Source organism: Grammomys surdaster, unplaced genomic scaffold, assembly GCF_004785775.1.
Source record: "Grammomys surdaster isolate TR1022 unplaced genomic scaffold, NIH_TR_1.0 311, whole genome shotgun sequence".
NCBI classification, from domain to species: Eukaryota; Metazoa; Chordata; class Mammalia; order Rodentia; family Muridae; genus Grammomys; species Grammomys surdaster.
The window spans coordinates 1,664,803-1,680,650 of NW_021604730.1; the positions used below are offsets into that span (position 1 = coordinate 1,664,803).

General features: G+C 37.8%; 1 protein-coding gene across 2 annotated transcripts in view; it reads right to left on the minus strand.

Annotated features, from left to right (window-relative positions):
• Lrrc40 (leucine rich repeat containing 40) overlaps positions 1 to 15,848 on the minus strand; it is a 29,405-nt gene that overhangs the window by 4,802 nt on the left and 8,755 nt on the right. For both annotated transcript variants that reach the window (XM_028777595.1, XM_028777594.1), the window contains 8 exons: positions 13,917 to 14,040; positions 10,190 to 10,332; positions 9,107 to 9,279; positions 7,376 to 7,463; positions 7,213 to 7,258; positions 6,383 to 6,491; positions 3,351 to 3,458; positions 911 to 1,021 (listed from right to left, as the gene is read on the minus strand). In XM_028777595.1, the coding sequence (XP_028633428.1) occupies positions 911 to 1,021; positions 3,351 to 3,458; positions 6,383 to 6,491; positions 7,213 to 7,258; positions 7,376 to 7,463; positions 9,107 to 9,279; positions 10,190 to 10,332; positions 13,917 to 14,040 (902 nt within the window). The remainder of the gene's footprint in view (positions 1 to 910; positions 1,022 to 3,350; positions 3,459 to 6,382; positions 6,492 to 7,212; positions 7,259 to 7,375; positions 7,464 to 9,106; positions 9,280 to 10,189; positions 10,333 to 13,916; positions 14,041 to 15,848) is intronic.

The window sequence follows — 15,848 nt, forward strand, 5'->3', positions numbered from 1 at the left end:
CACAATGACTGGCTGTGCACACTCTGTTGCACAATGACTGGCTGTGCACACTCTGTTGCACAATGACCGGCTGTTCACCACTCTGTTGCAGTCCTACTCTTTTTCTTCAGTCTTTCTGATGTGAGACATGAAAGCAGATTTAGTCTTTCTATTAGAGATTTCAGGGATAGCTTCACAGAGAGACATATACACAAAGCCAAGAACAAAAAAGAAAGAAACAGCAGCCATGGGGACCTACCTCCCTTCAGCTACCCCAGAGAATAAAAAGCTCCATAATTAGTGTAGGCAGATCCTCCTGCCTCAACTGTACTTTATACCAACTAAAAGTACTCCAGCTAACAACAGGAAGCAACAGTTTACAAGTATGTTAATGTTGTGACCCTGAGACACATGGTGTCACACTAGGAGCAGCTAGCTTCTCATTGAATTTGTTTAAATCAAGCTTGCTGTGATTCCCAAACAGAATAAGGCAGGTTCTATCTCTCTGCTCCAGTCAGGGCTCTTCTGCTTAGCCTGTCTATTGTCCTTGCTGGGAGGCAAGCCAGCTCCTCAAAGGCCTAGTGCAACTGTAGAGCTGCTCAGAGAGGACGGCTGTGCTGGTGCTTTATCATCTACTTCAGGAACAAACAAGATGAAGGAGACAGTTTCCATGTATTAATTGTCAATTTACTTAGGAACTAAAGAATATGTTGATTAAAAATATTTTAGATAATTTTATCTCATCACTTAAGTTATAAGCTACTTACAATGACAGACTGGTTAAAATACCTGAATAACTTAATTTTACATTTCTCCTAATATACTTAATACACTAAAGACTAGGTTCCATACTCACCAAGACAATACAACATAAAAACTCAAAAGACGAATCATAACGTTTAAGATATCAAATAACAGTATTATCAAGTACCTTAAATCTAAAAATGTCAATTTCTGAAGCAAGCATAACTCGTGGGATATAAACGAAAGCTTGTTGAAACTGAAGTTGACATCCAATACCGTTTCCTTCAGCTCAACAATCCTGAAACAAAAACAATTTTAAATGTCAGCATTGACTCAAAACTGAAACCATGATAAGAGGAAGAACAGAGCCCTTCTGCTCACCATGGCTCCTAGGACCTCACTTCCTCACAAAATCTTCAGAGACTGGCTGTGCAACAAAACTAAACATTTAAAAAAGAACCTTACTATGATCTGACAAAGAGTTCAATCTAGTAATAAATAGATATTGAAGTTTAATTTAAAAATTCACTGATTATACATTTAACCAAATCATGACACAAAAGAGAAAAAAAATCAGACCTAGGTGGCTACTATAGTATTTTATTTTGGCAGTGAAGTAGTTCATAAAGTGCATTGTTAGACACTGATAGTACAGCGTTTGAGACAACATAATGGAGAGATAGCTAAGATGTTAAGAGCACTGCTACTCTTCTAGAGGACCCAGTTTTGATTCCCAGTACCTGTGTGGCAGCTCACAGCCATCTGTAACTCCAGTTTCAGAGGCTCCCACACACTCTTCTGTCCTCCACAAGCATCAGACATTTAAGTGATTCACAGACGTACATGTGCTACTCCAAATCAGCTTAGGTTGGAGAGTAAGGGTTGAACATCTCTAATAAGCCTAATCAAGCTTAGTCATTTTAATTATGTGACTGATATAATCTGCCAAATAAGATTAAACTATAACAGACATTATCAAAGAGAAAGGAAGAGAAGACCTGGTGATACAGATGCAGGGAGGAGGTGAGCTTCAATGTGTAACTGACAGTCTTTAACAACATCATGGGATATACATGTATCAAGGGTCCTATCCCTCAACACAGTAATTTTTCTGGAAATTTGGCCTAAAGAAACAGTGTTTTTTTTTTTAATTGCTGTAAGTATCCTACTTACACAGGTAAGATAGATTTTTAAAATATTTCTTATGAAATAGGGAAATACAAAAAAAATCAAATAGGTAAATACATATCGTCAATAAAGCATCCAAGAAACAGGTTACACATAAAATTCCAAACAGCTTAAAATAAAATGTCATTAAGTTAACATTTATATCAGTGATAAGACTGTATGCAATGTCCTTCCATTTCATCTAGTATTTTATAAATACTCATTATGAATTTTAAATTTTAGATATAAGAAAAAGAGCATGCTTAGAAATACTCTAGAGCGAGGCAATCTGTGCTGTCTTCTTTGACTTTTTAAGTTGCTTTTGAACAACACTGAGCAACCCTGGAAAGAGCACTGCATACTGGGTAAGAAAGAGACTGTGGAATAAAATAGTAAGTAAAGCCTACGTATGCAGGAGCTTCCCCTGAAGCTCCACACCCTGATTCCATTAGTCAGCGTGACCCAGGTCTGCCCAATCATACCATATGGTCATATGATCAAATCAGAAATCTTTCTAGTCCTTCAACAGCAGGAACCAAAAGGTGGACAGGTCTGCTTTTGTAATGGGTTATCTTGCTTCAAGACCTACATCCCAAGTGTTCTCTGTAAATGTGATACATTTTATAGTTTGCCCTTTTAAACACTTGAAAATCTGGGCAATTCTATGAAGCAATTCTTATCTTTTTTTTTTTTTCTTGATACAGCAGCCTTTACCTCTTCATCTGTTTCCCTGTGTTTTGTTTTTTTCTGTCTGCTTTCATTCGGTGTCCATGTGTCTACTAAGACATTAAGTATGATGTCATAGACAAGGAAGCTAAGAGCAGCTAGTCACAGACAAAGAAACAGCACACTAAACTATAATGCTGCGATTCCTCCACAGTCTGTGTATAGTAAGAGGTCATTCATTTGTCAGCATCATTTGGGTGCAGACAGTTAACAAACTCTGTTGAAGTTCAACAATATATGAATTTTCTCCTTTAACTTGAAGATTTTGCTAATTAATTACAACAATGACATACAACAGAAGAAAATACAACATAAATAGCAACTAGTAGCTAGAGTGGAGGGCCCTCTGCCTTAGAAGATGACACTAGCAGTTCATGTATCTGGCTTTAGTTCTAAATGAGAAAAATCAATCACTCAAGTTTCCTAGCCTGAACCTGCAAGTGAAACCACTCTTACCCACTGTGGGCCTGGTACTGGGTGGCCTCTCAAGACTCTCCCTGCCATATTATATTATACGAGATGAATAATTTTAGAGTTAATAATTATAATACCTATTTCCCAAATTCACAACATAATGTTAGAAGTTTTACGATCCCATACATCTCTCAGAACAGTGGGACCGCAGTGTGCAGCACACTCTCATGTTAACAGTTCAGGAAACTAACATTCATTTGCAAAGACAAAACTGACAAAAAGAAGGCCCACCACAACAATGGATCACTGGCTGATCCTACCTTTGTGGAATCTCACACAGCTGATTCTTGCTGAAGTTGATGGAAGTGATGACAGTGTTTTTTGTGGCATCAAATATATCATCAGGTATCAAGGTTGCTTGTTTATCACTAAGAACAGTTCAAGAAATAAAAGCATTCTCAACATTCAAAAAGATATACTCACCATTCCCCATATCTAAAGGCTTTTACAGATTTTACTAAAATGTTCAAGGTGGCTGATGAAGTTCTGTGAGGTCAGGATGCCCTACTCATGCTCAGAAGCAGAAACAGAAACAGAAGCACTTTGGAAACTTACAGAATGCATGGTCCATTTCTCTACCTGTGCTTGGAGCTGAACCTGATTTTATCACTAAGCTTTCCTTAAAATGTGTGGGATCTGTGAGCTTTGGTGAATGAAGGACGGCAGTCGCATCACTGTACTGCATTAGTTCATGTGATCACCTACGCTGCTTCTTGTTCTTCTATTGTGTGGAGGTGGATGAGACACAGTAGGAAAAAGGCTGAACTAACTGTTGGTCCTGCCACACTGATGAGCTTTATAACTCATCCTTACTTTGGGATTAGAATCTCAAGAGCAGTTTTTAATAGTTACTCCATTGCTTTTGTAAATGTAAATAATGCCCTATAATTGGAGGGTTTCAGAACAGATACAGGGGGATTCACACTCTGTTAGTGTGGCTTAGTAACTGCCACACACATTAAAGGGTGGCAACAAGAGGTGAGAACAATGGGAATGAAGATCTCCACTGCTGAGAGGGCTCCTACTGACACATTATGGATGAGGAGCCACATGACAGTTTATAGATTCTTTATAGTTATCTGTAGCCTATATCCCTCCTCTCTAACACCACTTCTAACATGAAGGAGGATGAGCAAGTGTTGGCAGCATTGTTCATCCTCACTGCTACTGCTTCACTATTGAGGCACCTGACAAATACCTCTGCCTCTGCAGGGTTATCCAGCTGCTTTCCCTAATATGATATACTTCCACAATGAATAGTCTTGAGTGCTTTCCCATATTCTGTACACAGACATTGTCAGTGCTTTAATGTTACTGTGTTCCCAGAATGCAGTGCAACTATGAGACATCTCAGTTCCATTCACAAACATGAGGTACTCACTTCTCAAGCTGCCTGTTAGTCAAGTTCTCCATTAACTAAATCGATAGTTTCTTAAAATTTAACAGATCCACCCTCAAACACGAAATGTTCTCTAAATGCTAGTTAGTGAATTTGAGAGTTTAAATATCAAACTCTCATTCATAATTCTTATAATAAAATCTTACCATAAAAAGTTACCATTAATCCACCTACCTGTCTCTCATATTTGACAATTGATATTGCTTTGTGTCAAATATCCTTGATAGGGGAAGCTAAGCAGAAAGACAATGAAAGGACCTCTGCAGCCACCTGCCTCCTAGATACTATCCAGACAGAAGGAGAACTGCCTTATAACAAAGCCCACCTCATTCCCAACGAGGGCAACTATGTTTCCTTTAATAAAAAAAAACACACAGAACATAGGGCTGAAGAGATGGCTAAGTAGTTAAAGGCATTGACTGCTCTTCCAGAGGGCCCAGGATTGATTCCCAGGACCCACATGGCAGCTCACAACCTTTTATACCTCCAGTTCCAGAAGTTCTGACATCTCTTTTGGCCTCCTCAGGTACTAGACACATATGTGGTGCATAGACATACATGCAGGTAAAACATTCACGCAAACAAAATAAAGTAGATTCTTAAAAAAAAAAAAGGAAAAAAAAAAAGGCCCAGAGCACAAGTTCTTTCCAACCCTTTATTTCACTGCATTAGTATACCATTTTCTCCCTCTTTCCCATTTCCTGTCTCCTTCCAACAATACCCGTCCCCAGACACCGAGATACTCTACCTCCTTTCCACAATACCTCTCCCCAGATAGACGGCCACTCCACCTCTTTGACTCAAGTTCTTTTGAACTCACTTTTAAATTCTATGACCTGAAGAACCTGCAAAGAGGAAATCTGTTCCTACAACTCTGTCTTTTCCTTACTAGCTATCCTTTCTCTGAAGAACTCTTTCTCAAAAGTTTACCATGGGCCTTGCAATACTGTGCAGATGGACTACATATATATCTGTAGTTAGCAGCTTTAGTGTGACTGGCATGGACACTGATTGCATTGTAAATTCCTTGCTGTTGGGGTGACCTTTTTTACTTTGTCAATTGTGTCTCTGTATTTACAATTGTTAATTCTGTACAGGCAGAGAGGTAAACGCTGGTGGGATTTTGGTATTGGCATTTCTATGGCCATCACTGGGTTTTCTATTTTGTAAATATTCATCCTTCTTTACCTCCCTAAAGGCAATCTAGAGATGTATCAGAGGTTATCTTGCTGCTGATTGGTTGTAATAAACATACAACAACCAATAGCTAAGGCAGGAAGTACTAGGGTGGAACTTCCTGGCAAAGGAGGTCATAGGGAGAAGAAAGCAGAAGCAGGAGATTCAGAAAGCAGACAATGGAAAGGACAGACCAGAGCAGAGAAGTATAGAGCTAACCATGAGGTGGGTTGAAGGCTAGTTGGTGAGTTAAGTTAGATGAGATAGCTGGAATACTGCCCAAGGAAAAAGCCCAAGCTTCAAACTTTATTAGCAGTCTCTGCCTCATTATTTATACTGCTGGAAGCACCAAGAAAGTCCTGCCATACTATGCAGACAGACAGTGTGATGGTTTGAATGAGACTAGCCTCCACAAAGTAATATATTTGAATATGTGGTCCACAGTTGGTGGAACTGTTTGGGAAAGAATTAGGAAGTCTGACAGTGTTAGAAAAAATATGATACTGGGGGTGTGCTTTGAGGTTTCAAAAGTCCACACCATTCCAGTTAGCTAAGCAGCATTATGCCTGCCTGCTGGCATGCTCCCTCCATAGTGGTCATAGACTCTTAACTCTCTACATCCATGGATGTAACTGTCAGCCCCAAATTAAATGCTCTGTTTTTAAAATGTGCTGCTTGATCACAGCAATAGAACATCAACTAAGAGAAACTGCATACCTATAATCTAGCAGCTTCAGTGTGACTATGGCATGGATATTGACTCTGGCTTCACTTGGTAATGTCATAGCAGTCTCAGGAACAGAATCATTTTGATTGGTTCTATCATCTGGAAAAAAAAAGTTATATAAAGTGAATATTAAAATTACACAACCATCTTTAAATTTTTAATGATACATAAAAGTATTCCTGATTTCTAGACAATACTGATAATACTGAGTCATACATTTTATTCCCAATAGCAGAGACATCATTTAAGAAACACAGTAATAGAAAACAAAGTCCTGTGACGTGGCATATGTTCACATATATACAGGTAGGCAGAACACCCATATACATAAAATAAAATAAAATAAAATAAAATAAAATAAAATAAAACAGAAAACGTTAAACTTTGTGATGATACTTCATAATTGGTAGAGTTCAACATAAATCTGAAGGATTGAGATATAGCATCCACAATCATGAATTCAAGAACTTTTAAAAAAAAATTCATTTTTTGTTTTATGTATATGAGTGTTTTGCCTGCATGAATGCATGTATACCATGTGCCTGCCTGGTGCCTGCAGCGACCAGAAGAGAGCACTGGTTCCCCTGGTGAGCTGCCATGTAGGTGCTAGGAAACAAATCTGGTCTACAAGAGCACTTAATTGCTGAACCATCTCTCCAGCACTTTTGTAAGTGATAGTCTGCAAAAATATAGAATTAGAACCATAAATGCCAGGCACTCTTCCTCTAATAAGCATACCAAAAGAACATTTAAATTGATGTCCTATTAACATCACCACTTTTCATATATTCCTTCAAAATACAGAAGGCAATAGCAGTACCTTTGATCTTGCTTCGCAGGTATTTTAGGACTTCTTGAGTTCCTTTCTAAAAGAGTGGAGACAGAACACATTGTTGGCAAGGCACACTTGGAAGTTTTGTGCATCAACATACATATCTGAATTTTGATTTAAAAATAAGTTGCTAAATCCTAATAGTACGTACAGCTATAATTTCTCTTCGAATGGTTCTTAGAGGATTTCCTTCTAGTGCCAGGAATTTCAAATGAAGATTTCCCAATGAGCAGGGCAGACTACAGAACAAATTGATTTCAAGGAAACATTACATGTAAGTCTAATTCAATCAAAGGCATGACTACAAAGTAACAAAAGACAACAACAGATCATGTAATAATCTCAAGGAAGAGGCATGAATGCCCCTAAAATATTTTCCTTCTAATGCTAAACACACAGAAAGATGGTCAGATACATTTCCAACCTCACACCAAAGCTGCTGAAGAACATGCACTATAAAGCATCTGCCTAGTGCTCACACTGAAACACTAAAACCAGCAGCCGTGAGCAATCTGCAGCCCAGTGACAAATAAGAGTTCACCCAATTACAGAAGGGAACCTCCAAAAACTAAAACAAATTTCAAGCTCTCACTGTGTAAGATTCTAATTCAGTGGTGTCTCACTATCTGTTTACTTTTCCTTCACTGATCCTTAAGTGATCCCAAACCCACCTAGGAAAGAGCTACCCACCCTTTGGAAAATAACATGGAGTTTCAGGCATGAAAAGGATGGCTGTCTCCTGACAAGTGGCTCCAGCGGCAAGGAAGAGTCTCACATAAGAAAGTCTGGAGGACAGAAACAGCTGCAAAAGCTGGGAACTGCATCCCCTTTATCCATGCAGCTCAAAACCTCATGCGTGCCCTTATTGTACAAACCCAAAAGTCTCATCTCCTCAACATTTGTAGGCAAATCCTTTCTTAATACCATGTTCTGTAGCTTTCCCCATTCTTCGCTTGTCACTCTTCTCTGCCCAACTCTAGCTACCAGAGACAACTTATCCTGGTTCACCTCCTCATTCATCCCCTTCTCCTGCCACTGCAACCACATCACATGCTGTCAACAAACTGGACAAAGAAATGTTTCATAGTGACAATTATTAATGAGCTAAATTGACAGGTCATTTTTAAAGCCTGCTGCCCACAACTCCTTCCCACCAAAGCACCATACTCATTACCATCGAGTGGCTCTTTAATGGGCTTGCACTCAGGATAGTATCTTCATGGTATGTTGGTGGCTCTAAACTAATAAAAACTGATTATTGGTCTAAATTCTTAGACTTCCCTACTTAGACCCTATTTAGAATTCCCAAAGCTATGTGTGTGTTGTTTCCTCCTGATGTACGGATCATATACACCACCTTTCACATAGAATTAAACATCCTGGTTTATATACCGTTATCAGCTGGTGGAACACTGGGGTTCTGAGTTAGGACCTGAGTTAGTGTGCTGATAGCTGTATGTACATCAGGCAACTAACCTGCTAACTAACTAACTAACTAACTAACTAAATCTCAGTCTTGTCTAAATTCTCTAATCATAAATCCTTTAGTCACCCAAGAACTTCATGTTGCAACTCTATGTTCATTATCCAAGCCTAATAAATACCCATGAAGCACTTGTTTTGTCATGGCATGAATAGTAAGTATCTGGAACTGAAGCCATGCACGAAAAAGACAAACAACCCTTAAAGAGTTCTGAAATGTGACCACACATCTGCTTTCATTAATGCATTAACTTGGCTGCCATGGAGGAAAACTAATTCTTCTCCATATACAACATGAGTGTAATATATAACTAACAGTATTTTTTTAAGGACTTACAAAACTAATTATAATCCAATGCAGAATAAACTCTAATTTCTACCATTTAATCTTTAAACATACCTACTAATGTCATTGTTGCTCAGGTCAAGCCTTTCCAAAGACTCCAGCAGGGCCATTTCCTCAGGTATGGACCTCAGCTTGTTGCCCCTTAGGTCCAGTACAAGGATGGCCTGCAGGTGCTGAAGATGCTCTGCCCCTAACTTCTCAATTTGGTTTTCAGTTAGATGCAATTCCTATGAAATCAGGTACAACATATTTCATTCAACTGTATACTAAACAATGAAAAAAAGTGTGGATACTTTTAGCTTTAAATCATTGCAACATACAGAAAAAAAAATATTGTAATTATGTTATTTAGACACAACCTTTTGTAAAGCTAAAATATGATTAAAAGAAAACTATTTTTCTGACAATCTCAAAAATAATTATTGTTTAACTTAGCAGAAACAGTTTTACAAAACTAAATCAGTGGAACAATTTATTAATTATATTTACAGAAGTAAAAGTGTAAATCTAAATACAATACTGATGAAAAACCAGTTTCAAAACAAATAAACCCATTCAAAACTGTATTCTGGGTAACAAATATTACAGAATATTATCACTAGCTACCATTACATATACCAACTTCCTTTATAATCAATAAAAACTTACCATAGTGAATGGAGTTTCCCAGTATTTTAAAAAAATCACTGCCACAATTCTATTTAAAAGAAACTTGCCTGACCCCCAAAAGAACTAAAGCATAGCAAATCTAGAAGGCAGCACTAATGTTAAACCTCGAGCCAAAAGATTAGCTCTGAAAATGTGACTGTAGTCAGGTAATCCTGAGAGTTGACAACCTAACAAGTGCCCCTGCCCCCAACTGCTAGAGGCCAGCCACAGTACAGCTCAGCACAGCATTTCACCTCACTATAAGGCCCTTCTTTAGGAAAACTGTGTAGATTGATTGTAGAAATGATTATTGCTTTCATTACCAAGAAAACATCAGTACTCTAAGTAGTAGACTGAAGTTTTGAAAGATAGCAACAGAGAAAAATATCATTCACAGATTATGCCCAAAAGATTGGCTAGTTATTGAAAACTTCAATTTTATAGATAACTTTTAGAATACAGTGGTATAAATATTAACTAAATAGTTACCTTTAGTTGCCTACAAGAAGGAAACTCAGGTAGAACACGTAATTTATTCCTCCGCAAATAAAGCAATTCCAGTGATTCCATGCTGCCCACATCAGGAGGCACAGTCTCCAGTAGATTAGCATCACAATCCAAATGCTTTAACCCTACAATAAATATTCAGGGTCAATTTAAAAATATTTTAATTTTTTTATTGTATAGAAAGACAAAATAATTTATTGCAGAATAATTAAATACAGAAAAATGCCACATCATTACAAACATGTCACAACAATGACTTCTCAATCTGTTCCTAAGGATATGGCAATTAAAAATATGCAAGCATCCTTGAACTAAACAAATAAAAATTGATGTTTATATTTAAATAAAGAGAAATGTTAATCAATATTGAATATTACGGGCCATCTTTGAAATACAGTTAAGAACAAAGTTTACAGGTACTCTGCTAAACTACTCTGAAGTATATAAATTGTATGAGCTGTACAGCTCTCAATTACTCCTCTTTTAAAAAGCTTCGTGTAATTAAGGCATCTAAATATGAATGTATATCTGGTGGATGAGGGAACATGACAGCAGCTTACATGTACTGTATTTAACACATGCCTTGGGTTGTGTGTACTCCTTCCCATTTTTTAATCCATCCATTTTGACTCTTCTGTTTCTCCCTGCCTTCTTTTCAAGGGTGGATTTTATATGTGATGTGTATGTGCATGCATGCATATGGGTACATATGCTTGTGCACGTGAAGAAAAGATGTTACTGTTCAGTATCTTCTATCTTTTCTACTGTTTTTTTTTTTTTTTTGAAACAGGGTCCCTTAATGACCCAGGACCTCAATGACTAGGCTAATGAGTCCCAAGAGTCTTCCTGTCCCGACCATCCCAGTACTAAGACTTTACATGTGTGCCAGGGACCCAAACTCAGATCCTCATACTTGCATACCAGAATTTTACCAACTGAGCCATCTTCCTAGCTCCAACATGCTTTCCTTAACAGCTAAGCTTAATCTGCCCAACAAGAGCAAACACTGTATTTCAACAATGCCTTTCATTACAGGATCTTCATCTCCTGGATATTTCCTCTTCACTTGTTTGATTTTGGAGACAGGATGTCCTCCCTTCTGAGGCCCAAGCTAGCCTCAGATCTAGAATCCCAAACTTGCTGCCTCATCTTCCTGACTGCTGGGATTGCAAAAGCATACCACTTTTGTCTGATGTGTGCCTTTTCCAGAAATACAAAACTGTCTAAATACAGGTATTCTTTAAGGAGTTAACAAGCAACTTTCTCCCTTAACTATATTAAAGACTCTCCTATTTTAAGACTGAAAACATACTTCAAAAATTTCATCCTCAACCCTCCAATAAACTAGAATAAGGAATATGCATTTTGCATCTTATTTTCCGAACTTCAAGCCTATCAATTTTAACATAATCCAAAACTGCACTGATATGCCACGTTCAGCTTCTATTCTTCTAACATAGAGAATAGCCACCTTTTTAAAAAATGTAGTACTACTTTCAACTTTTAATAAAAGTTTATTTTTTTAAGTTTAATATTTATTTATTTTACACTACGTGTTCCGCCTTCCCTAAAAGTTTAGTTAGATATTACTTGACTAGAATAATGGGGGGAGAGGGGAACGTGGTGAACTGATCCACTCCAATCTGTAAAATTCTATACAGAAAAGCCCACTGCAGGAGCTGGATAGATACCTAACAACAAGTAAAGGCACTGACAGACTGCTCTTTCAGAAGATCCAGGTTCAGTTTCCAGCACCCACATAGTGACAAATGATGTACAACCACCCATAATTCCGGTTCCAGGGGATCTCTTCTCTGATCCTACAAACATGATGCACATAAATGCATGTAGGCAAAACATGCATACATATGAAATAAATAAAATTTTAAGAAAAAGGCTGTCATAAACTGGGTGGAATCAGGAGCACAAGCTGAGGAACAAAACAGTGGAATGTGTGTTCTGGGGTAGGGGGTAAAAACTCAGCTCTAGATTTAATTTGTAATCCCATAATTATCAATCTTTAAAGTGGAGAAAAAAATGTATCACTGTCCCATTTACCTCACAGAACCACTGTGACTAGTACAATGGCAAACTATCAAGAGAAAGAACATTCTAGTTATGAGGCATCAAACAAGCATAACATCCTGGGCTCTGCTCACCAGTAACAAATAACTAGCAAATACTGTATGTGAAGAAGAGGGAAGACACTGCAGCATGGCTAAAGACAGAGACTCACACAGTCAAGGAGTCACCAGGCTGCTGTGTGAGCTCAGATGCCCTCTTGCTGTTTCAGGATGCTCCAATTAGGAAAAACAAAAGCCAACCAACCAAACAAAACCATGCTTCTGGCTGATTCAATGGTACCACCTACCTAGCGCACACTAGGTTCTAAGTTTGATCTTGGCAGGAAAGAAAGAAGGGCCATGTTCCAAACATCATCTTGGTTATATATTATGTTAGTTAAGGGACGTGACATTGAAAATGGTAAAGCCAAGGGCTGCCCAAAATAATTTCATTTAAAGCAGTGTTAAAGTAAAAAAAAAAAAAAAATCAAAGATTTACGATTTAATTGAAAGTTATCTACAATCAACTGTAGAAAAATCACATCTATGACTTCTAAATATGAACAGGAGTTGAGCATGGCAACTCAAATGTCTAATCTCAGCACTAGGCAGGTAGAAGCAGGAAAACCAAGGCCATCTTCAACTACATAGCAAGTCTGAGACCAGCCTGAGTGATAGGTAGGAGATAGCACAGTTCAAAACTTTTCATTTTTCAGTATGTAATTTTAATGTAATTTATAATTATATTTTTACAAGAAAAATGTCTTATATTTTACTAGCCAAAACAGACTAGTTATGGTAAATAGTATACAGTGGGCAGTAGTATAGTCATGAACCCAGAAATATTAAACATGTTTTCTACCTTTAAACAACAACTACAAATGTTTTACATTGTAAATTAAGAGCTCTGAGATACGAGTACAAATAAAGAAGCACTAGAATGTATGTGATCCCTTAGTGTTACCTCTGCAAACGATGAACCACTATCATTTGCTATTTCATTATTTTAAAAAAGAATTAACAATCTGGGCACTCAGGCAACACAGGACTCTCACTAGACATCATTACTTCCAAGCCAAGGGAGGCTACTGCTATATTCCCATGCATCACAGGCAGAGTCAGCTGAGAAGGAAAGGATGATAAATAACTCATTAAGATAGCATGAAGCAGCTGGGCAGTGGTGGCGCATGCCTTTAATCCCAGCACTTGGGAGGCAGAGGCAGGTGGACTTCTGAGTTTGAGGCCAGCCTGGTCTACAGAGTAAGTTCCAGGACAGCCAGGGCTACACAGAGAAACCTTGTCTCAAGAAAAACCAAAAAAAAAACAAAAAACAAAACAAAAAAAAAAACAAAAAAAAACCCAAAAACAAAGGTAGCATGAAGCAGAATCTTCATCAAATGCCTGTATGTTCTTTCCCCCTACTCACCAGTTACAACTTCATTTTGTGATAAGCTACATGTCTTTTGATAGTCATTCTATAGGCAGACCCTAGATACAATGGTCTGGAGAAAATCTTACTAAGTAGTGTCTGCACTTATAATAATAAAAAAAGTACTCTCTTTCTCTATAATTATCTTAACAATTGTTTTTCTAAAAGAAAGTTGCATTAACCTCAAATTCATATAGTATTTACTATGGTGATTTACTTTTCATTTTGCTTATTTCTGCTGGTAAATTCTTCAGCTGGTTACTGGAAAGATTGAGTCGAAGCAGACTGGACAGCAAAGCAAAATCAGCAGGCACAGTTGCAAGACGATTGCTTGAAAGATCCTTTAAAAAGAAAGGATAGAATGACTCTATAAGTGAGGAAATAACAGTAAACAGATATCCGTGAAAGGAATTTCAGAGTTATGAAGGAATTTTGAAATAAGACATGACTTCAGAGGAACAGATATTTTCAACTTCAGTCACTGCCTCAAAGACCAGAAAAAAATCACTCCTCTTCAACACCTGTAGATCCACTATCTGTCCATCAAAGTCATGGGCAGGAATAATCAAAATCAGTTCCTACTCTCAAAGTATTTTACATAATGGTGCTTACTAATCTCAAGTAATACCACTGAAATAGAACATGTGATTCAAAAGGAGATAAGGGAATTCTAGAGGTTAAAGGGTTAAGTGGGAATAGGGCAGAGGGATGGAGAAACAAAGAGTGTGTGTGTGTGGTGTGTGGGGGGGGGAGTTGTGGTAAACAAATCTAGGGTGTATGAGAATCCTTACAAAAATCCAGCACTGTGTAAGCTAGGTAAAAAATACAATTAAAGAGGTTGGAGAGATGACTCAGTGGTTAAGAGTTCATACTCAACTTGCAGAGGAACTGAGTTTGGTTCCCATGTCGGGCAGCTCACAACCACCTATAACAATAAATCCAGGGAATCCGTCTTCTGGCCTCCACCATGGGGAAGAAGGGGTAGAAAAAATAAAAAGCCGGAGGATGGGCAGGAGTGCTGTGAGACGCTGCTTTCTGGACATGAGGTGGCCACTGAACTCACAGCAGCTGTGGCCACCAGCACATGATCAAGCCAACAAGGCAAACCAACACTCCAACGAGCAGCACTAATTGGACTCACTGGGTTACAAGGAAACAAACAAACCCAAAAAAAGGGGAGGGGGGGCTGTGATGGGAGAGTCTAGAAAGGAAAAACTAGAGTAGGTATGATCAAGACACAATACATAAAAATTTCAAAGAATAAGTTATTCTAAAAAATAAAATTAAGTTAATTAGAAGTCAGGATGAAGGACATTTGGGAACTCTTTACTGTATTTTTAAAGCTTTTTGCATAATCCCAAAATTATTCCAAAATGAACTAATTACTGAACTAATTACTAATTACCATGTGAAAAAGTCTAATTATTTAAATAAAATTCCTCCTAACTTCTAAACAGTATCAAGACAGTCAAATATTTAATTATTACATAAAATACTTGGGGCTGGAGAGATGGCTCAGCAGTTACAAGCACTTGCTGCTCTTGCAGAGGACACAGGTTCTATTCCTAGCACCTGCATGGCAGCTCACAAATGCTTGTAACTTGAGTTCCAGGACCCACTTATGGTTTCTGCAGACACCAGGCACACACAAGGTACAAAAACACACATACAGGCAAAATGCCATACACATGTAACAAATAAAATTTTAAAGCAAATATGATCTATAAACGGATCCATATTTATGACATGTCATTCTTTCAATAAACATTTACTTGGTACTCTAGAGCTAAACAAGTTCTACATACTGTCAGGAAATATTAGTGTCAGTGATTACAATGTTTATATTTTAATCTGTTTTTATATATTTGCTACATAGATATTTTATTTAGCATTAATTAAATGCTATTGAATCAAAGTATATTGCATCTTTAAGAAAAATTCTTGAGCCGAGCAGTGGTGAAGAATATCTTTAGTCCCAGCATTTGTGAGGCAGAGGAGTTTAAAGCCAGCTTGGTCTACAGAGTGAGTTCTGGGACAGACACTACTAAATGGTTCTATGTGGAGGGTGGGGGTGGGAGGGGAAGGCATGGGAGAAAGAAGGAAAGGAAGGAAGGAAGGAAGGAAGGAAGGAAGGAAGGAAGGAAGGAAG